This window comes from Protopterus annectens, chromosome 3.part0 (assembly GCF_019279795.1).
Source record: "Protopterus annectens isolate FY-2018-M chromosome 3.part0, PAN1.0, whole genome shotgun sequence".
Taxonomy (NCBI): Eukaryota; Metazoa; Chordata; order Ceratodontiformes; family Protopteridae; genus Protopterus; species Protopterus annectens.
This window is the reverse complement of record NC_056731.1, coordinates 510,853,455-510,878,400: the sequence shown is the minus strand read 5'-3', so window position 1 is coordinate 510,878,400 and position 24,946 is coordinate 510,853,455. Positions and strand designations below refer to the sequence as shown.

The 24,946-nt window shown below is 35.9% G+C and overlaps 1 protein-coding gene across 1 annotated transcript in view; it reads right to left on the bottom strand.

Annotated features, from left to right (window-relative positions):
* The window catches only part of LOC122796453 (EF-hand calcium-binding domain-containing protein 6-like), a 1,291,945-nt gene that overhangs the window by 676,242 nt on the left and 590,757 nt on the right, over nucleotides 1–24,946 (bottom strand). Inside the window, exon 9 of the mRNA XM_044064930.1 lies at nucleotides 4,268–4,464. Within this exon, the coding sequence (XP_043920865.1) occupies nucleotides 4,268–4,464 (197 nt within the window). The remainder of the gene's footprint in view (nucleotides 1–4,267; nucleotides 4,465–24,946) is intronic.

The window sequence follows — 24,946 nt, the reverse complement described above, 5'->3', positions numbered from 1 at the left end:
CCTTCAGAGAATGCATAAGAGAACATATCTACCATATGAATAAAGGTAATGTGGTTAGTGCATTGGCGAAGCATGTTTTGAGTACCGACTCCAGTCATGGTTTTAAATTTTTAGTAATTGCTAGGGTTTATGAGAATGTGAGGCAGGGTGATATACGTGCTAAGACCAAGGATTTGGAATCCTCATGGATAGTGAGGTTTAGGGCTAATGTAGGACATGGGCTTAATGAATCAGTTCCATTAGTACCCAAATTAAAGAAGAGACCCCTAAGAAGGTAGTTATTAGTATTGAAGTATAGTTTTAGTATGCATTATTTATGTATGTTTTTAAATTACATTTATATGTCTTTTATATGTGCTGCGTCTTTAAATTTGTGGTTTTAAATTTGAATTTGTATCATGTGACATTTGATGTATAAATAGGGGTGTGTTTGTCAGTGCTTTTGTAATGCACCTGATGATGCCTGTTTGGTGAAAGCGCTTGTGTTTTGTTGCACTGCAGTAAAAGTTTTGAACTGGATATATCAGCTGTCTCTGTGTCTTCCTATTCATTTGTTGCTGGAATTTTTACTTTGGACACAGTAAGTGAGCCTTTTATAGTGGTAGTAGTCTTTGTAGTTCCATTTTACATAGTTACATATAACTTAGCAATGCACTACATTGCTGTAGAACTTTTCTGGTTAAGCAAGGGATACTATGGTAGATACTATTTTACCTTAGAACACTGCACAATACTCTTAAAGGATTTAATGTCATACATTATATAACCAAACAATATTATCTTTTTGAATGTCTGAACTGCGTTTTCTTACCAGTGATGGAGAAAATACATTTGTTAACATTATGCTATCCCATGAGATTTATATAAAACTGTAGAATATGGCTTGCATGAAGATTTTTCATTTGTCTGCCTTCTCCAAGAAGTCCCAAAGGGAGACAGGAAAAAACTACTGTCAGCTGACATGTCTCCCAGACCACAATGCATTGTACAACAGTACTCACAAAAGTTAGTTATCAAAATATGTGCATACAAGCACACTGTATTTGTACTGTTTTTCAGTCCTGCCTGTCACTCGTACACCACTACTGAAAGTATCTTCTCACAATATGTACTGACCATACCTCTCAACCTCTTAGCTCAAGAAATCTGGACAAAGCCAAAAATAATGGGGAGGACAAAGGCCCCAAATCAGGGACAGATTTCACATATTGAGTTTGTAAGCTTAAAAAGTGACTGGAATAATAGTGTTTGCATTAGCATCCATTTTCTGAAGGATATGAAGTTTGAAACTCATATCAGAAAAAGAAAAATGGTAGACATTATGGCATTATATTTAATGGTGTAATTTTCCAAAACACTTGGAAAATAACTTTTTCTGTACACCTTTGGTAGCTTGTCATTTAACATGTATTTATGTAGATAATCCTTAAAAGAAAAGCTTAAAAGATTTATAAGAAGCATTTTAAGGAATAAATCAGGCTCTTCTTCACTCAAGAAGTATAAAAGATTTCTGCAGATGTCTTCAGGAAGAAATGGTTTATAAAGCTTTATTTTAGATCACAATGTGAAATGCATTCTTCTACAATATTTTTTTATATTTAAGTATACTGGCTGTGCAGTTGTACAACTATAAAATAGAAAATATCACAAAGAGTGAATTGCTGCCATTATACACACATACATATCATAAATACCTCTTAACCTCTTAGAGCAAGAAAACTGGACAAAGCTATAAATAAATGTGGGACAAAGGCCCAAAAATAGGGACAATTTTTAAATATTGCTCTTTCAGACTTAGAAAGTTCATAGAATAACAGGTTTTGCATTAGGATGGATTTTCTGAAGGGTATGAAGTCTGAAACTCAAATGTCTGTCATTATTTTCTAACTTCAATCTATGCCACTAATTTGCCAGAAAAACACAATTTCATGAAAAACAGACTAAAAAAATATGAGGCAAAAATCTGGACATTCTGCAAAAATCTGTACAGTTGAGAGGTATGAAGCAGTCATTTCCTATGGCAAAGTCCACTCGCTAAGTTTTAAAATGACTAGTTAAAGTAGGCAAGCTGAACACTTAACTAGTAAATACTCAACGGCTGGCATGATAGGTTCAGAAGTATCTATTCACTAATTTCAGTGTTTTGACCTGCAAAGTGTGTATCAGACAATAATGGCCTTTTCAGAAGACAGACAGAGCACCCAGAGACTGGTTATCATGGTCACACTTACACAATACTTACAATGATTATGTTTATACTATATTACAAATAAATTAAATTCAAAGCAAACATCAGATAAACTAACATTTGAGAAACATAGTCCTAAGGGGGGAGTGCCACTTTGAGCAAATGCACACATTAAAGTAACCTTTGTTTGTAAGCAAAAGTTTGCAATCCTCTCATTCCCCTAAAAGCACTGCAGTTAGGGAGTTGTACTAGTGATTCAGAAGAATGGATAACGAGGGCATTGGAGAATGAATGAAGGCAAAGCTAATCATGCAATTAGAAGAGCGAAGAATGTTCTATTGTGCTTAGTAATGCACTACAAAATAAATTAGTAGCTAAAGTCAGCGATGTAAGATGATTATGGACACTGTTAAAAAGGCATGAAGCATATATGTAGTAAGGGTGGAGCAAGAGGTAAGGCTCAAAGTTGGACATAATTAACAGATTCCTAGCATATTAATTCTTGTTAATTGTATGTCTTACCACACAGGAACCTGGATACAGTGTAAGTAATGGGAGACATTGTTCTGGCAACTACCAGGTGAGAAAGAGGTGGAGGGGTATGACATAAGCACTGCATGATCAGGCAGAGTAACAGTGGGGTATACTGCACAAGGAAGACAGGCAGAAGATAAAAGATGAATATAATTTTAACAGAGATCTGTAACTTGCAGAGGAGTATAGTTCAGAAGGTCTACTTTTAAAAGTATACAATCATCTCAAAGGATCACAATATTTTGTGATTAAAAGCACTTTTACAAATCAATGAATGTTGGAATTTCAAAACCTGTAGACTAAATATTTTGAGAATGAAACTGCCAGATATGTGTATATATATGTATATATATATATATATATATGTATATATATGGGTCTACTTCTTTTGACCTAACTTTCATTTGCCCGACACTTCATTTGCCCGACACTTCATTTGACCGACAAGTATTATTAGCAAGAAAATGGAATATACCCCCTTCCCCACTGTAGTGCGACCCTGGAGTTAGAATATATAGTTGGGGGTGTGTGGGGGGCACATATTTCATATGATATTGTTAACTTTTGATGTAATATTGCTTAGTAAAAGAAAAGTAAGTGGGGGGCTTTGCCCCCCGTTGTGGGGGCTGTTCCCCACACCCCCCCTAACTATATATTCTAACTCCAGGGTCGCACTACAGTTGGGAAGGGGGCATATTCCATTTTCTTGCTAATAATACTTGTCGGGCAAATGAAGTGTCGGGCAAATGAAATTTCAGTCATTTGGTCTCGGGCAAATGGGCGTCGGGCAAATGGGAGTTAGGTCAAAAGACGTAGACCCATATATATATATATATATATATATATATATATATATATATATATATATATATATATATATATATATAATTCATACTCTTGTAGAGCCGTGCATTAAAAATTAACAATGTGTCCTAGTTCATAAATGTTTTATTTTTTACTAGCATTCCATAATAGATTCCCCCAGATTAATTTGCATTTCACTACAGTATATACTAGTAGCCAACAACCGTCTGGGCAAAAGAAAGGGTGAAGAGGCTTTTTTTTTCCTCATACAATGTTTTTGTTGCAAGTAAGTATCCTTCCAATTTTACTTCTTTACAGAGATTCACTTTGGTTAGAAGCCTGAACTGATTCCTCAAGCTGGAAGAGACAGATATATTGATGCAGTCTCCTGTTATGTGCTTTTCTCCCTCACCCCTTAGCAAATATTCAGTACTCTGACCAGATCTTTGAAGAACTGCAGTCATAATCACATCTGTACTTCAATGTACTTCACCTATAGAAGTAGAAGGCAAGCTGATATGTGAACAAACACTGTGTTGCAGTTTATCACTCAATTTATGTGTCATTTTGAGTTACATGCCTTTTGCTAATTAGTTTTATTGCAGCATAGATGAAGAACAGCATATGCATGCCATCATTTTACATCTACTGTACCATGTAGTGTAATTACAACATACATCTTTTCTAGCAAATGTAAACCTGTCTGCCTTCTTAAAGTTACTAGAGTTCAAAAGGACTCACCTGTGTTTGGAATTAGAAAGAATTTTATGAGGAATTCCCTTATCACTGCGATCCTGAAAGTTCCTGAGAAAGTCGACGTAGCTGACCCCTGATGGGCTGTTCTGAAGTCCACATCTTGCCAGAAAAAGTTTAAAATGCTCTTCTTTTAAGTGCAAGTCAAACTTTGCCAGGACAAAAAAGAAATCTTCCCTTTGTACCTAGGAACATATAATACTTATGTAAACATATTTGTAATAAATCTTACTTGTTATTTTAACTGTGATAAATTGGAATATTATCCCACCTGCTGCTATCATTTAATATTTGATAGAGTGTATAAATTACAATATTACTGGAAGTCGTAATGACACCCATATACGACTTCTTAAAAATTTAACCCCCCCAGAATAATCAGATGTTCACCCTGTTGCAACATACTCTGTTCTACCTCCTTCATCCTTCATTTTCACTTCCCCACCCCCTATAGCTGACAATATTCAAAAGAAACACTGACCCAATCCATCATTACATCACCAAGTGTTAACCTTACTTTCATAACATCCACACCAACAAACCACCAACACACCCCCCTAGTATTCAGGCCAAGTGCACTCCTCAGCCTGCCACTGTCAAGACCACTCTTTTGTATAATAACAAGGACACAGAAATCAGACTAGATCCATCACCATTATACTCCTCCTAAAGAGTAACATTGAAACCAACCCAGGCCTAACATCATCTGTTCCTCAACAACATAATCAGTATCTCCTTATACTGGCCTGCTGCCCTCCACGATGCCCATAACATCAGAAACAAGCTAGACCACATAAATGATTTTATCTCCCAGCAAAACCCAAATATCACAGCAATCACATAATTTCTGGATCAATCAAAACTCCCTCAACTTCCAATACTTTTTAACCTCCTATGTCAATGATGCCAGGCCAGGTTAATGATCTAAATGAGGCTCTCTAATTATGTACAAAAATAACCTGCATTCAAAAGTCACTGCCCAAGGTAACTCTTCCTCCTTGGACTCTAGTCCTATCTGAATTCTCCTAAAACTTCTTATTCACAAACCTACACCACTACAGATGGTTAACTCCTGACACCCCCTTTCTTTCCTAAACAAATTCAAAATTCTCATGAATAAACAGTTATCCTAAATAACTGTCCCAAACATAATGGCATAGTAATTCTAGGTGACGTTAACCTTAATTATCTTGGCTTTCTTTCATCAGACATGGGTTGTTTGCTATCAGACCTAGGTCTTCTTCAACTCATAAAAAGCACAAACAAGACTTAACCTCAGATCGTCTAAAGACTCCACAGACAGCCTCATTATTATAAACTTGCCAGATTCCATCTCCAACACAGACATTCTCCTTCCATTCTTAAACAACCACTACCCAATCCCATTTAAAATTATTAACCATCACATAAAACTACCACCAATATTATAAACCTTTAAAAAAATAGTCTATCACGAACACTGAGCTAGTTCTACTGCAAAATCTATTTTGATTCAATAAATGGTATCACATTAGCTTCTGAAGTAATATTGCTCAATACTACTGTGAGAAGAATTGTAATAATCTGGGAAAATGTTATGTCCTGTAAAATAAAAACAGATAAGAGGTTGTACTAAAGCTGTACTGAATCAAAACAAAAGTGAAAAGGTAGCAATGAATTTGCCTTTTTAGCCACAATGTAAAATGTAAAAAATTGTATAAAATGGTATTTAACTGTATTTACTATTGTGAAAATGTAGTGCATCTGTGATATGGAACTAAGCCTCGATTCATGACTGATTGCATTACTGCAGAGTAATAGTATTTTTTTGTAGTATTAGTACTAATAGCACTAGTAGCAGTAGTAGGACTAGGACACATAATGATGCCTTATTTGGGTAGTAGGTTGATGATACTCACACCCTCCCAGAAATATGTAACTGAGAAAAAAGTAAGGACTTCCAAAATGCAAACTAAAACTGAGACTTATACACAGAGGAACTGACTGTTAATTTGAAAGTAACAGAATTACAGAAATACAGAAGTTAAGTCTTTGCTTCCTAGAGGATACTATTATAAGCAAAGATCAGCTATGCTGCCATTGAGGACTCTGCAATTCCAGTTTGGACTGAAAAGCCAGATACAGATTCAGAGTGGAAAGGGATGATTATGAAACATGGGGGAAGCTCAAGAAACAAGGAGAGACTGGGATTTTGGATGCAGGCCTTTAAGGAGAATAACATTAATCATGCAGAATAGCATATCCATGAAGTAGCAGAAAGTATTCTAAGAACTAAACCAACATGGGAATGGACAAAGGCGATTCTGCAGGTAGGGATGACTGCAATTAGGGATACAGACAATAGGCAACAGGCGGGTGGAATTTATTGCAGAAAACTGGCAAAGGAACCAAGGTACTGGGAGCAAATAATTGGAGAGGGAAAGATGATAAAATGGGAAGATGCCAAGAATTTATTTGGACTGCAGATTAAAGATTGCCTTCCCTGTTAGGGATTGATATCAGAGTACAGGCAAAGAGAAAGAAATAGGGGGATCCTAAACAAAAGACCAGCACTGGTAGAGTTAATAGAATCCAGAACAGAAGCTGCCATTAAAAAAGTAATAATTAGTAGAGCATATAAGATATTACATGATAACTATAAGAATCAGAGGATGTTAGAAAGGATTGGGAAAACAGAGTAGATAATCAATTCACAAAGAAACGATGGGAAGATATATGTATGTCTCCCAAATATGTAACAAAATCTAGAAGATTTAGGATTTTTGCCTGGAAATGTCTACATAGATATTTTTAAACCCCAAGTAGAATCTAGAGAATGATTCCCTCTGGTAGACAGTAAGTGTTGGAGGTATAAAGGGGAAAAAAGAGGTAATTGGGAACATATTTTCTGGGAGTGCATTGAGTTGACGGACTTTAATGATTCCCTGCAGTATGCACTGTTGAAGATGCAGTGTGGGCAGATTGGTCTGATGAGGGAGATGATTTTTCTGAGCTATGATACAGAAATGGAATTGCCTAGACATGGTAAGGCATTGCTGTGTCTAATAATGGAGGCTACCAAAAAAGCAATTACTAGAAAATGGAAATCACAACCTAAACCAACTATACTGGAAGTAGTGAATATAGTAACAGAGATAAAACAACTGGAATGGAGATCTTTAGAAAAGGGTAGGACCAAACTACATAGGAAAAATGGGAGTTGTGGGAACTATATATAGGTTCATAGGCTAGTACTAAGCTAACTGCCCTTGCGAGCCATTTTAAGCCTAGCCAATTATCCCTTGTGATATTCAAACCCTGCACCTTGTGTTTGTAAGGCAAACACCTTAACCATTAGGCCATCCTCCCAGCCCAATAGATTAGTATTAGGCTAACTGCCCTTGCGAGCCATTTTAAGCCTAACCAATTATCCCTTGTGAGACTCAAACCCTGCACCTTGTGTTTGTAAGGCAAACACCTTAACCATTAGGCCACCCTCCCAACCAAAGATTGGGGAGATTATAAGTGGTGTGTAATGTTTGCAACTGGGAGTGTGAGTATGGTTTGTGATATAAAAATTGCAACTAGTATTGTGTTGGTTTGATTTGTTTTCTTTTATATAAATTTATAATTGCCTGTGCAGTAAGTGATGGTTTAATAAAGATGTTTCTTGTATAAAGAGGCAGGGATTGAATAATGTATGTAATATTGCTTAAGTTATATGATATATAGCAATATATGTGAAGTATAATGTTTGTTATGTTAATATAGTTTGATTACTTTTATATGAATGTAAATTTGCCTATGTCACAAGTGATAATTCAATAAAGGTGCTTGAGAAAAAAAGCCAGATACAGAAAAGGCACAATATATCTTTAGACATAAGCATATAGTTTCAGATTTAGATGTTAATCAGATTTTCTCTGAATATTTTATTTGTGTACTTCTTTTTTATTCTCAATTTCCTGTGCAAGCCTTTTACTGTTTGCACATTTACATGGAAATAATTAATCTTATTTATTTCAAGCAATATATTTTATTAAATTTTAAATATGTATGGCTGATATTTTAGTTATTAGCATCAGGTTTTATGCAATTTATTAGTACACCAAAATCTGTGGTGTCCATCCCTGGAAGGGTGACTGCTCTGAACTAATTGGAACCACATAAATATTTAAAGGTTGGCTTGTTTTAAAGGTAAATAACACATTTTTTTTTTGTTTTGACTAACCATTTGTAGCAATGCTTTAAAGTTTGGTAAGGAAAGAGTTGTTGCCAGAGCATTACCATATTATAAAAATACTGTGTGTGTGTGTGTGTGTGTGTGTGTGTGTGTGTGTCTGTGTGGGTATGTATGCATGTATGTATGTATGTATGTATGTATGTATGTGTGTATACAGTTCAGGCTCAATCTGAGGTGTGAGAAATTCTGAGAAGCATAAGCCAAATCTGTAGCTGTGCAGTAAGAAGTTTTTTTGGGTGTGGCAGGTGTTGACTACTGCTCTGGGCAGAAGTGCACATTTGCCAAAAACTATTAGGAAAAATTGTTCTTTGTATATTAAATTGTGGTGGAATTCAAACCCTATCCATTCTGCTAGTTATGTTGTACATTCAAATATCTATAACAGTAGTGCAGGAGTTAAATACTATTTAAGTATTTACATATATATTGGTGCATGTATGCATTTATTTATTTTACTTATTTATATTTTGTTCACCAGGGTAGTGCACTGATCAATATTAATCAATTTCAGGCTCAGCCTGGGTGAAATACAAAAAAAAAATCACAAAAAAGGCAGAAATGTAAACAATAAGAGAGTAGTTCAGATCAGTTACATAGCAAATTGTATATATACATTATAATAAACAAGCAAAGTTTAATGTATAACAGTTGAAATAGTTTCTAAAGTGGGATCAATCTCTACTAATTCTGTGGGAGGTGAGATAAGGAGGATGACACTTTAGTACTCACATGTGGATGAAAAATACAGAGCATAGAATATATCATTTTCCTCCCACTGGCTATGACCAGAAAAAAAAACTAAATCAAAAAAGAAACTTATTACAAAATAAGATGGATATTTAAAATGTTACCTAATAAGGCCTGTCATCATGCAGATGAATGAATTTTGTTTTCTGAAACCTGGATACTGAACTAGATTTGGATGAAAACCCTTCCAATCCAGGAGTGAGGTTAGAGTGTGCAAATCCAAATGTAGCCACCATGTGATAGACCTACCCTCTGCACATCTAAACTAAATAAACCAATTCTGAGGTTGTAGTATCTGTTATTTTGGATAGGCAGAGACTGTACTTTAACTAAAGTCTAGTTCAGAAAATTCAGTTTATTGAACTCAGAATATTTTGATTCTGAACTTATGAGACAGTTTGCCTACTTAAATAACATGGATATGTCTTAGAATGAATGCATATGTGCATTTGTGGGTCTGCCTAAGATATGGAGTTCCCAAACAACCACATACAGGTCATATATGATGAAAACACTGGAAATCAAATATAATATGGGACAGAAAATGCAGCAAGCCAGCTAAGTAATTCAATATGTTGAGACTTCCAAGATGGCTGCAAACCGATCAACAACTTAATGTCAGCTCTCCCAGACATCCTGTAAGAAAATCAGCTAGAAAAGGTAAAGATAAAACATTGACTGGAATAAATCCTGCAGGTGTTCAGCAAAAAATAGTTTAAGCTCCATCTTTGGGTCCAGACATGGCTTCCAGTAATCTAGAGGAACAAGTAAATCAAATGTGTTCAGAGCTGGAAAATGGAAGAAAGTTTAAACAGCTACACAGATGAGCTGATAAAACTGCAAAAATCAGAGGTTGAAATGAATAAAAGGTTTGTTGAGTATGAGACTGCTGAAGAAGAAGAGATGTTTGAAAAAAATGATAGAGTTGGATGATAGACCACTAAGGCAAAAACCTGATATTTTCTGTTGTACCAGATGAACTGGAAGCAACATACTGTATTCATTTTATGAAAACACTAATAAACAACTGGACTTGTTTTCCACAGCAGGCTTCATTAATTGAAAGAGCGCATTGTGTGTATGCTCCAAAGCTGGCCATGAGAAAGCAGCCAAGCCCTGTATTTGTAACAATGCAATCATACCAGAAAAAAATTGTGGTAAAAGGGTTAAGTATTAAAAACTGGAGAGACTAGATTGTTTATGGAAAATAATTATTCACTGTACACCAGTCAGAAAAGAAAAAAATGTATCCCAGCAATCAGGAATTGCAGACTAGCAGTTTTGAGATTCAAGCTGATGTATCCAGTGGTATTCAGAACATTTTTTTTTCTGGAAGATAAGTCATATTTTTTGAAGTAGAACAGACCAAAGAGGAAATACATAAGTTTGCCCAACAAAAAATGAACCAACAAAAAGAGGGGGACCCTGCTTTTCATTCTTCTGATAATAAAGCTCATACACTCATACAGAGATTTTGCCAGTGAAACATTTTCCATTGTTTCAAAGGAAAATGGTCAAGAAACAGAAGAAAGCACAGGAGTTGACTAGAATTGGAGTTCCTTGGACTTGAAATTGAGTCTGGGGTTGGGAGATGGAGACAAACAAGAAGAAGATGGACAACAATGAAATTAGTGAATAAATGTGATATTATAAAGCATCATTCACATTTCTGAAATATGGCTTTGCAAGGAAAAGGAGGAAGACTGGATTTTTGTTAACTTTGTTAATCTTGTGAGGACTGAAAAGCATATACCCTACTTCATGTCATTAATGTTTGAAAGGACACTGAGGAGAAAGGGGTAAAAAGAGTAACTGTAAGTAAAACAATTTTTTGTTCTCAACAGTATTTGTATAAAAGATTTCATCATATAAATTGCAAGTTATATAGTAAAGCATGTTCAGTTATTGATGTATGTAATAAATATACTCAAGCAAGCATCTTTCTTTCCTTCTTTAGTTTTAAGAAAAGTAGCATTATAATATAAAAAGAGAAGAAGGCCTGGACAAAAGCATGTTTAGGTTAATGAGCTGTAATCCAACGAAGTAGATTGAGTTGCCCCTCACAGTGTTCATTCTCATACAAATATAGAGACAAAGACCAATGTAGAAGAACCAAGTTTATTCAAGTAAAACACCAAATAAAACCAAGGATGATAAATGCTTTAGTCCTGTGCATCCAGAACTTCATCAGATAAATAAATGAAAATGTAATCACATTTTATATTAAAGGGCAAAGAGTGTCATAGCAATCAATAAAGCAGTGACACACCCCCTTAAAGTCAAAGTAAACCAAACATTCACAATATTAAAAACAGTGAAAATGAGAATAAGATGAAATAGATTAAATTGTAATACACTCCTAGATAATATGACACAAAATTTTAAACACATATTTATAAGAAGTTTTTTAATATATTTCTATGTCATTTTAATCTCATTTTCACTGTGTTTTTAATAGTGAATGTTTGGTTTACTTCTTTGACTTTAAGGGGTGTGTCACTGCTTTGATTACTATGAAGGTCTTTGTCCTTTAATATAAAATGTGATTACATTTTCATTTATTTATCTGATGATGGTGTTTTACTTATATAAACTTGGTTCTTCTATATTGGACTTTGTCTCTATATTTGTACAAGAATGAACACTGAGAGGGGGAAATCCAGCTGCTTCATTAGACTGTTTTTTGGTGAAGTTTACGCGTTTGTCCTTTTTAATGTGCTGTAATCTTGGGTTGTTAAGGTGGGAGATGGGGTGTAAAAGTGCACAGATTATAATATGTAGAGAGTTGATATGTTTTACTTACAGTTATGTTAAGTGAATGTCTGGATTAAGGCCTTTGACTTAATCTAATAGTAAGTTTTTGGTGTAAGCAAGTAAATAAGAGAACACCGAATGTAATGAAAAGTTTTCTTTTAGCGAATAAATGTTCAGATTGAAAAGTCAGCAGCTGAGGGCAATTGTACATTTTATTCTTAGGTTTCCATAAAACAGCTAGATCATATTTTTAAGGCTAAGAGATAACATTTTCTGAAAACATACAAGCTGATTTTTTTCACTTCTGGAAGTGACTAAAGATAAGACAAGTACTGACAGCAATTAGTGTAAGTAAGAACACAAGCTGTAACATGCATCTTGGCATGGATAACCTTAATTTTAGATTAGGTTTTGCCTGGATGTGCAGCTGTCAATTTGGGGCAATTGTACCTATCAGGAGGATTAAACTTCATTATTTGAAGATGTACATAGTTGTGTGTTTGTTTTAAGTTAATAGGTTATGGGGGTGTTCTGAGGGGATGTTTAATTATTTATTTGAGGGTTTTCAGTAAAACAAATATTCTTGTAAAATTTGACATAATTTTAAATGGCGATGACAAGAAATAACTGTATAAAAGATCAACCTACCAAATATTAGTGGGTACATGTAACATAAAAGCTGCTGGAAATAAACATTTAAAAAGCTGTCATATATATGTGAGAATAATAATTTATCATAATGGCTGCACTAAACATATTATTTTGGAATGTGAATGGATTCACTGGTATAGAGAAAAAGGAAAGAGTACTGAATTTTATTTAGAAATGCAAACTGGAGACACACTTGGAAAGAAATAAGCAGGATTTCTGGAGGGATATGAATTGGTGTATAAGGGACAAAGGCAAATGGCAGAAGCTACAATAGTGATAGATGAGGGGGAAATGATAATGGAAGATTTGTGGTAGTTAGGGGCTACTGGCAAGGAAGGACAATTTCACTAGCAAGTATTTATGTTCCACCTAAAACTGCTATTATGGCACTTAAGAAACTTTGGGAGAAATAATCAACTTTCTATAGAGAATATTACTTGAAGGTCAGGACTAGATTTTAATTTGCAACAATAAAGATATCTGGGGGATCTAGAAGGGAACATGTGCTAAAAGAAGGTAGAGTTCTGAAGAAATTTAAAAAATATATTTTGTATGGAAGATGTGAATCCAGTAATAGAGAAAATGTACATATTATTCCCCAAGGTAAATAACTGGGCTAGACTAGAGAGACCTTATATTCCCCAGGAACATGTGCATTAATTGAAAGCTTCAATCCACAGCCAGTACCTATTTCACATCAGGCGCCAATAATAACTAAAACTGCAGGGTAATGAAGTAAAAATGAAACACTGGTGCTTCTTTACTTGTTAAAAAGAGAGGAATTTAAGAATAGGTAGTGGAAATTTTTCTAGAGTTATTAGAGAAAACATCATTTTTTTCAGAACTTATAGCTACTGAGTGGGATTAAATGAAACTGGATTTTAAGAATAGGGGAGAAATAAAAGGAAAAGAAAAAGAAAATAGATATAGTTATGAAGTTGTGATGATGTGAGGTATCACCAGCTATACCAGGACAAGTAGGGCAGTGGATGTGTAACATATGCCAGCATAGCTAGCTGGAGTTTTGTAAATAATTATATGTCATTTGTATAATAAACCGATTTGTACAGGTGCTTGTATTGAAAATGTATTTGTAAAGCTGCTTCTGCTAAAAATGTACCAACAGTGGGTCCTGCTGAACAGAAAAGAAATACATATATATGGCAGACTGTATTGTAACTCTAGAAATGAATATATTGTAGCAGAGGATACTGGAAGATAAGAGGTTTATCTCAGTCCAGCTAACCTTGAAAATAGTCTGAAATTAAATTACCTGGTTTAGGCCATAAAGATTGTATCTTACAGTTCTGATTGCAGCCAGAGGCAAAATGTATGTAAAAGGCAGAACTAGGAACCCTACTGTATTGTCCTTAGGGGTGAAATAATTGCTACCCTGGAAGGGTGGAAGTTTTTGAAATGGTTTTCTAGCTCCCAGATGTTATAACACATCTTAGCAAAGTTCTATGTGTGTGTATTATGACACAAATGTGCTAGATTCCTGTTCAGTTTCTAGTAAAGGGAGTAGTGTGGGAATCAGAGTCAGATGACCAGATATATGTGATGTCATTCTGTAATCCAGCACTGAAATGATGTTTTAATACTAGATGAGACAGAAGTCTCAGAGCAGTTTGTTTTGTGAAACCTGACAAGAAGGAAGACCACTCACCCACATCATCTTGCCTTGCTTTAGTAAGTAACCAGGGAATAGTAATTATTTATATCAGTCAGGAAAATAGTAAGATTAGTTAAGCACTGTTTTTCTGTATCTATATGAATCTATCCATCTATGTTATTTTTAATATTTCCTGTGATTGAAACTCTGGTATTTATTGTAAATAGATATTTAGTATTTTCATGTTTTTTTTATTAAACATATTTAAACTTTTCATTGTGGCTGGCCTTTTAGAGAATATTTTAATCTTTGAGAGTACTTATATTTATTTGGTGACACTGTGGCTGCTCTTGAATGCCTTGCTGCATTGGTTTAACACTACCATTTGTATTAGTATTAATTGTACTCAGTATAATTGGGTACCCTTGTAAGAACCTTAGAGTAGCTGGCTTTGGAGAGTTCTGGTGGCAGTATCTACATTATAGTCTGAGCAGAGGGGGTATAGCTGGTAAATATGTCAGCCTTTCCCAGGTGTGTGCATGCATGTGAAAATCAAATCTCAAAGAGTGTGTGTGTGTGTGTGTGTCAGCTACTTGGAGCAGAGGCACAGAGCACTGGTTTCACAGAGAAGGTGGTGGAGTACTTGGCTTGGAACACTTGCCTGAGGACTCAACTCTACAGCTGTCTCAGTAGGGAGTCTTATTTGGGGGCCTGGAGAGAGAGAGGGGGAAACCCAGCCCCAGGACTGAGGGTGTTCCCTGTGTGCTCTTAAGAGAAATTGTGCTTGGTGTAGAGAGCTATATCTGGAAATATTCTATTTTTATTCCAAGTGAACATCCATCACCAGTGTCCATGGTGAGAATTGAGACTCTTTGATCACTGGCTCAGAGGAGAGGCACCACAGAAGTAATAGGAATTATTTAGAAGGGCTGACACAGGTTAAATGTTGCAGAATAAATGGAATCTCAAAAGAAGAAGAGGCAGAATTGCAGAGTGCTAAACAGAAAATAAGGGAGTATATGGATAAGTTTAGAAAGTTTGTTCTTAAGCAACTGTTTTTCTATAATGAATCCAGAACCCAAAACACTTCTGACACAATGACTTAGGCAACAGAAAATGGAAAGGGTTGTTGCCAAATAGTGAACTTTTAACAAGAGAAATAACCAGAGATACTGTAGAAGTATTAGAAATATTTCAGAATTGTTATGAACATTTATATAAAGCAGAGAAATATGGAAATCAAGAAAGAGCACAAATGGAAATATTTATGGAAGACTTAAGTATACCAAACTTAGAGGTAGATGCGGCTCAACAATTAACAGTTAAGACGGGAGAAGAACAGATAAAAATGGTGACATACAATAAATCTGCAGGAATGTGTCTGGGAATAGATGGTATTCCTGTGGATATGTGGAAGCTAGGAGGGAAGAAAGTCAAAAAGATCTGAAAGGTTTTGTTTAACAGTATTTTAAATGGAGGAAAAGCACTACTATTCTGGAAGAAAGCTGTAGAGGCTACAACACCTAAAGACAGTAAAGACCCATCAAACCCAGCTTCATATAGGCTCATTTCAATTTTAAACCACGATGATAAAGTGTTTATGTCCATAATGCCTAAAAGAATGGCAAAGGCATTGACAAAATGGATAGATATAGATCAATGTGATTTTGTAGAGGGGAGGCAAACTTTTGACAATGTTAACAGAGCAATGATGATCCAGAGGGAAGCAGAGTATAAGAAAATGCCACTATTGTTGATGGGGCATGATGCAGAGAAAGCACTGGACAGAGTAAACTGGGATTTCATGAGTAGGGCAATGGAAGCATTTGCATTCCCTGATACAATAAGAAGGTTAATTAGGAGGATATATGAAAGGGATAGGGGAATCCTAAGTGAAAGACCTGCTCTGGTAGCATTTTCAAGTGAATCTAGAATAGAAGCTGCAGTCTGAAAGGGATAATTAGTGGGGCATATACAATTCTGTACAATAACTATAAAAGTCAATAAGAGAAGATTAGAAAAGACTGGGAAGAGAGACTGAACATGCAATTCTAAAAACAAACAAACAATGGGATGACATATTGGCTCCCAAAAATGCAAAGTAAAGGAAGAATCAGGGTTTTCACTTGGAAGTGTTTGCATAGGTATTCCTATACCCCAAACAGACTACAAAGAATTTTCCTCAGGTAGATAGGAAATATTGGAGGTATGATGGAGAAAGATATAACTGGGTACATACATTTTTGGGAGTGTAATGAGTTGGCAGACTTTAATAATTTCCTAGAGAGTACTCTGTCAAAAATATTGGGCAAGCAAATAGGTTTAACTAAGGAAATTATTTTTTGAGCTGGGATGCAGGATCTGAATTGCTTAAACATTGTTAAGTTTAATTCTGGTGGCTACCAAGAAAGCAATTACTAGAAAATGTAAATCCAAATCTGAACCAACTGTATTTGAAGTACTGAATATTGTAACAGACATAAAATAATTGGAAGTGGGATCTTTAGAAAAGGAAAGGGGCAAATTGATAAAAAATGGCAATTGTGGGCACAATGCATGCAAGATCATTTTTGGAAGAGGGATGAGGTTTAAGGGAATGAAACATTTCTGTAATGTTAATTTGATGATATCACAATAATATATGTGATGTATAGTGTTTGCAACTGAGAATTTGCTAATATGATTTTTTTTCTTTTATATAATTGTAAGTTTGCCTATATAAATTTGTTAAAAATTAAAAAGGTGATTCAGTTATGTTGCATGGAAATATTAAAATAAATCCAAACTAAGCTGTGTTGAAGATATCTTTTTCTGCAAAATGTCCATCATTTTCCTTTCATTAGTCCCAGCAGGAAATCCTGCTACAGTAATTATAAAAATAAATCATTCAGTAGAGTCAGTTCAGACTTCGGTGCTGAAAAATTAATGACAAGCAATGTTAGCTATTCAGGGGGTTTTGGTTCCATGAGAAAGCTACTTCATTAAGAAGGCTTTCTGTAGGGTGGATGCAGATCCCCCTGCACACCATCACCTGCCATGCAAGGTTTAGAGCTCTGGTACTCCCTTTTATAATGTAATAAATTCCATGGCTGCTGTGCCTTGATGTAAACATCAACTATTCTTGCAATTACCCTGTCTTTGATGAACTTTCAGTCCAGTATCCTAAGGCTAGAGTTCAATCAAACTTCCCTCAGAAGGATGAATTGTCTGTTCTTACTACAGAGGTGTTCATGGATCTAAGCTCCAATAAAACAAATACTTATCATATCTATAATTTACTTAATTAAATCATACATTTCAGTATAAAAGTACTGCCCTTGTACCAACCCCATAACTAATTTCACAACTCATGCAGTCAAATCAAACAAATATCGCTAAGTTTTCACCCTTTTACTACATTAATCTACTGTTTACAGGTGTCAAGTTATCTGATGTATGAATGCTAATAATATACTTGAAGTATGTACATTTATAGTGTGAATAATACTGATGTTTGAGAGCGAGTGTCTTTTTTAGAAAGAAGGAAATTTGTATAAAACGTAATTAGGGTTGTTCTCCATTCCTTAGAGGATAAATACCTAATATTCCCTCCTATTTAACTTTATCTGGTGTGAAAGCAGCTGAGCCTGATTCCTTCATCATTCTATAGATGACAGAGGCCACTCTAGGTATCTGTGTTTTAGATAGGCTATGCTCTTTGGCATATTCAATAATCTTCCCTATGGCCAAGTTGTCTGCCACCAAAACAATGACTCGCCCTTGGGTAGACAACTTTGCTAGGGTTACTATTGAACAATTAGGATTATAAAAGATCACAGACCAGTAATAATCTGCATACATACTTACATACAAATATTTCAGACATAGGCAAGTACCTTTCTGCCCTGCCAATATACCAAAATAATCATTCCCATGATAAGTGTCTAAATTCCTTTTTTTAAATATCTAAGCTAGTGCTTGTTTTAATATAATTTAGTAGGCTATTCCATACATTAGCTATTTTTTCAGAGAACCACTTAGTGTATCTCTCATTCCTTTACAATCTGCAAATATAGGTTGTCTAATGACTCTACTACTCTTGGATCTCTTCAAACATTCCCAGAGGTAGTTGTCTCTAAATGCCCTGCATACCTGAATAAGGCCTCCTCTTAAATATGTGGATTAGGCTTCAAGTATTTTGATCTTTCATAACTTATATATCCAGTTCTACCCAATGCTTCAAGAAAAAGGCTTTACTGTCTTCCTTAAGAGGGGTTTTGTGACACCCTGTCCTAAATATTAGATTTTTATTGTGACAACCTCCACCTGAACACCCCACCTTTCAAGACCTTCTGGATCCCACAGTTTCCACTATGCACTACTTGTTCTCACTTTTCTGTTTTAAGGTGGCTGATATCTTTGGAACAACCCAGGCAGAGTGGTGAGAAGATCTTGCCTGCAAAAACTGGGCTATGGTGAAGGCTTTTACATACTACAATGTGAGGATTCCTGGAGAAATTCACAAACATATCTTGGAGCTTGTCTATACTTTTATGCCATCCTGTGAGGGTATTACAGGTATTTTTTTGCCAGGAATGATAAATGTAGATCTTTCTGTATATTATTTTTCTGCATTTCAGATATATATTGTCCTGCACAATAATCTCTATATTCTGACCTATTTTAATACCTAGACGAACACATTTGTATTTTAAACTTAGACTAACTTCCTTAGCCACTACTCCTGGGTCAGGCAAGCATTCATTTAGAGGGAGGCAGACCATCTTCTCAATGGTCATGATTAATTATAAAGATTTTTCAAACATTTTAAACTCCTGAGTTACCACTGGGATAGATTTCCTTTAAGGAGCTGATACCCACAACCTGTAGTCATCTGCAAACTGTGTATCCACTATACGATTGTTTGCAGCAACTTGAACCTCCTCCCTGTTCTTTGGGTGCTGTTTAATACAGATACCTAATATAGGTTCATAGGTAAATACTAATCTCGCTGTACTTAAGGGCCATTTTACCTTTTTGTGCTCAAATTAACCTATGCCATTTAGTTAGAGATTGGTCTTACCCACCCCATGGTCAACAATTATACATGTCTCCTAATGGTAATAACTGGGATCATACCATAGATAATTTGAGGAGACACATGCATGGGATGAAGCATTTAGGAGCTTTATTAGTATCTCTCTATTGGGCTAAGCAGTTACACAATCTCAGTCAATAAATCTCTCTGTTCAGATTGTAGTGATTAATATCTCTCTTGTTGGGAAAAACAGCTCCCCTGTGAGATGCAAAAGGCTAAGAACACCAACCATTGGTCACAACTTGGGCCATGGTGCATACAATGCCTAAAATATTTGAAGAAAACACCATTCTAGGTCAACTTTTCTCATTGCTAACAGACATTCTCGTGATAAGAAATTAAAAGTTTTATGGAAAACAATGGACATAATCATAGTTGCTGTTTTAAGATGTCAGAACAGCTGCTTAAGTTACAAAAACACCCTTAGTAAATGTGAACAACACTGCCTTCCTTTGACACCCCCAGATGGATATCATGACAATCTTAAGACTTAACTGTTTCAATCTACTAGCCAACATCTTTACCAGAATTTGAATTTCTGTGGACAACAAAGAAATAGATCTGCAATTAGATGATAAACTAGGATCATTTTCCACTTTAAATAATGAAATAAAAATTGTTATCTGGGATGTATATGCGAGGTGTCCTCTTCCAATATTAGTAATAACTACTACTCACTTCTGATGTCCCTCTGGCTCAATGTTGGGACCTCTCCTTTTCAGCATTTACATTATCAGTGTTCAGATCTAGGTGACCTAGGGCCTCTGCCCAAATCTGCACATGACAGCAAACTAGGAGTTATTGTCAAGTCTCCCTATGATACCCAAAAACTTCTGCAAAATTTTCACCTATAAATACATGGTGTATTAAATACAGGCTCAGATTAAATGAAAAAGTGCAACATCATCAAATATGGTAGGCAACCTCACCATTCAGTATAGACAATGTCCCATTCCAATGAAAATGAAATTAGGGACCTTGGAATATGGGTTTGATAATTCCCTCTCCTTCAATCACCACTTAACAATAGTACTCAAAAATATTTCTACTAAAGTGGAACTAATTACCAAGGGATTACCATCCAGATCTAAAAAATGTATTATTCCTTTATAATCACCATTTATTAGGTCAATTACTGAGAGCAGCTGCCACTTTAGGATCCACCTCTCTAAACATATGAAACAACTAGAAAGATCCCAGAGGTTCCTAACTAAGGAGATTATGGGCTTAAAGACCCTGAAATACCGAGATAGACTGGAAACACTGTCTCTTTATTCAGCATCTTATATACTCTTTGGGGGGATCTGTGCCATTAGAGACCCAGTTGTCTTGGATATAATGTATCTACACAAGTCTAATAATTTTATAAATCCCAACACCAGGGGCCTATGTCTTCATTAGCAGATAAGTAGAATGTGATAGAGACAGATTCATCATTCAGCAACTCCCACACCTCTGGAACACACTGTTCCTGTAAGTTAAGCAGTGTGACATTATCATTCTTCAAACAGAACCCCAAAAAACTGGGTGGTTACACACTATTTACTCTGGAATTGAGTGGCCTAGCCCTACTGGAGAAAGAAAGTACAGCCTGAGGCTGGGTACTGGCATTTTTTAAATGGTGAAAGACTCAATTGCCTTGAAAGTCCTAGGAATCCTATAAAGTTCTTTGTCTTATTGTTTCGCTATCTCTTATTAATGTTTGATTTCCTCTGATTTATGCCTGCATTCCCCAGGCTGTGTCTGAAATGGTCCAGGTGGATCATTGCACAACCCAAGTTAATACAAAATAAATAAATGTTTTTTTAGACTGGGATAGCAAAGGCTTCTTTCAAAAGTAATAGGATCTGTAAATGCTTATTTCAAAAGTAGTAATATTTTGTCCTTAGAAGGTGATCTGCTCATTACAAGTCTTACTGGCATGGTTTCATATACCTTTATAAAGTGAAAGAAAGGAAGATAAATACCACTATAATAGGAAAAATGCATTTTTAATCCTTAGGAGTACCTTTCTGTACCATCTTCAGGCATTTTAGCAGGAGAACTAGGTCAGTCCTGTTGTTCCTAGTAGAATTCAGAATTACGGCCTATACACAGCTCAAGACTAGAAAATACTGTGGAACATTATCAAAGGACTACTGGGTTATGACAATAGCAATTATAGAAGGAGACTGTGATATACCAATCTACATTCTATTCCTTTCAGACTTTTTAGTATCAAACAACAACTGGTTATTAAAATTTAAGATATTATATTTCCACAAATTGTCAAATCATTGGGATACCTAGAACAAAAATATGACTGTTATTTATGTAAAGAACTCAGTTATATATTTCATATTGATCAAGTTTATGTACCAACAAAAATCTATACAGATAAGTGAGACTTTTCAACAACTACAAATATGACTAGGGAGACAGAACCTACAAACCACGGCAAACTCACCATTGTAAAGCATATTCTTCCCTGTTTTGATACAGTTAACATAACATTTGCATATCTGTACATAGCTTTGCCCTACTACAACTCTCCATCAATGGCACACTGAACAAGAAGCCTGCCATTCAACGTGTTCATGGATTGTTTTCCTGTTCTTATATCTTGCAATTGTAGTGTCAGAGAAACCTATTGCCTTTATTAAAATACTTTACCACAACCCTGTTCTCCCTGCATTCTTATTTAGCAAGCGTGGAAAATCATTCTACATTACATATCACATAAATGTTTGCACTTTACCAATTTGTCCAGCTTCTTGGAGAACCTAGTTAGGTGACATATTCATTTTTTACCATCATACGGAACCATTCACCATTCTTTTCAGCCTATGCTCCATTTATTTTATTTAGTTGACATTTGTTTCTCAGGAAAGTCCCACTGGGATAATATCTCCATTTTCAGTGGAGGCCGGGAGAAAAACTCCCCATTGGCATAATATGGTTACAGTTAAATAAAGTTATTATAAAACCTAATACAGAAGAATGACATATTAACTAAGTAAAAATTCAGCTTCAGTTCAGACAGTGTGAACCTATATATACATAGTGCAAATATCTGGACAGCTCTAACAAGCTGAAAAAGAACATTGTCAATAGATAAAAAGTGCACAAGTTGCAGTTCATAGAGATGAGATTAAGCACACTGAGTACCTGCTTTGTCTAAGGAACAGATTTTACTAACTCCTCTGTGAACACTGTTAAAGTATGCTGGTGCTGGAAGGAAGGAGGTACTAATTCAGCCTGGGGTAGTGCAGGAGCAGAGCCAGGTTTCATTTGGGTTGCCTTTTAAGACTTGTTTGAAGTTGTAGAGGATAGAGATTGATCTAATTTGCAGAGGGATAGAATTCCATTTTTAGTGACAGAGTATGAGTAGAGACTTTGGCAGTAATTCTAGGAACTGGGAAATCATGCATGCCTAAAACTTTTAGACACTACCCATGTGCATTCCCTGCCAATCATATTCAGAAATTATATACCTCTTGTAGTAAGTGAGAGCTCAGATAATCTTAAAGAGTCATTGCACCGTTTATGGTGTATATTGGAAGTGTGGATTACTTTATATATCAGCCCACATTCAACAACTATAACTAATGAGAATATCATTCTCTTTACTGCATGACATACTAAAACTTACAACCCCTTCTTATCCTGCCACAGCCCTAGCATACTAAAACATACAACCCCTTCTTATCCTGCCACAGTCCTGACATACTAAAACATACAACCCCTTCTTATCCTGCCACAGCCCTAGCATACTAAAACTTACAACTCTTATCCTGCCACAGCCCTGGCATACTAAAACATACAACCCCTTCTTATCCTGCCACAGCCCTGGCATACTAAAACGTACAACCCCTTCTTTTCCTGCCACGACCCTGCATACTAAAACATACGACCCCTTGTTACCCTGCCACAGCCCTGGCAAACTAAAAATACAACCCCTTTTTATCCTGCCACAGTCCTGACATACTAAAATATACAACCTCTTCTTATCCTGCCACAGCCCCTGGAAACTAAAATGGACAACCCTTCTTATCCTGCAACCCCTTCTTTTCCTGCCACAGCCCCACACTTGGACATCTGATCTAGCTTAGTCAATATTCATACCTTTACCCTATGCACAAACAAATGTACACAAAATGGCCTCTCCAAAGAATAAAAATAAAAAAAAATCTGAATTTTGTGGAACCTGGAAAATGAGCTGAAAAGCAGAAATCACTCATCCTTACAATCAAATGAGTGCCACTCAATAGGTAATATAACAGAATATATGATAACGGGTTAAAAGGCTCATAAAGCTTTATAACAATGAAATAAAATTATAAAGCATAGATTTTAGTCTGCACATGCATTGTCAAATCACTGGAGTACCTAAAACAAAAAGATGACACTATATTACTGTATGTGCAATCATTACCGTCAATATCAATAACCTTTTTGCTATTTTTCTACTTGGGGGTTGGGATGTCATTTTGACTGTCACCATCTCTCTCTGTTCAATGCCACTACTTTCAATGCTAAACATTTATATTTCACTCTGTCTAAAAACTTACTCAACCTTATGCCAGTAGACTAAAGTCAAGTTACCTTGCTGTATGTATTTTGCAGACTCCTGCTCTTTGATTTCAAACTCACTATTGTTGCTGTTTGTAGATAATGCCATCCTCTTTAACTTATATGGCTGTGCTCTCTAGTATGCAGTGCAGTGGTTTGCTATCAAGTATGAAACACTGGCAAATGAGAAGTAATGGTTTTGTCCTGAAAGAGTGTAAATTGCTCTGTAGCTAAGAAAGTAGCAGCTACTCCACGAGGACATCTTTGACAGAGGATAGATGGGGACTGGGACACTGACAACCAGAGAGGTGAAGGCAGTAATATTACTGCAAACATTATACTAGACTCTGGTAATGAAGTCAGAGGGTAAAGGTGTCAGTTTGCCATGCTGCCCCAATCTTATCGATAGTAATGAACTTTAGGCTGTAGCCATAAGGATGAGATGGCATATATGAGCGGTAGACATAGGTTCATAGGTAGGTACTAGGCTATCGGCCAAAGGGCCTAAGTAAGCCTAGCCAACAAGGTTCCCTGGCTTACTCCACCCAAGAAAGTTATTTTCCTGTGCCCCTGTCAAGCAGAGCCACAGAAGTGATCCCCAGGGTGTATTTCCTATTTCCCATCCACTCATCAAGATTTTTCTTGAAGAGTGCTAATGAGGAACTCTGCTTGACACAGATGGGTAGCTTGTTCCAGAGTGTGGGAAGTTTCTGGGACAGGAATCTATCCCTCCAACATGTCCTGTTTATTGTGGTGACAAGGTTTAGCGCCATAGAGCGTGTAGCTCAGATGGAATGAGATTTCTTTAGGTGTAATATGTTCAACAGCTCTGGGTTTGACATAGCTTTATATGTTAGGCAGAGATCACCTCGGAGTAGGCAATATGCTATGGAGTAAAGCTGGAGTTTTTTGAGATGGTCAGTTTAGGGTATCTGTTTGAGGCCAGTAACCCTCTTTGTGAGGCACTTCTGTGGCCTTTCCAGCTGCTGCAGATGTCTTGTGAGGTACATTACAAATGGGGTGTTGTATTCTATAATGGGTCTAATGAGTGTC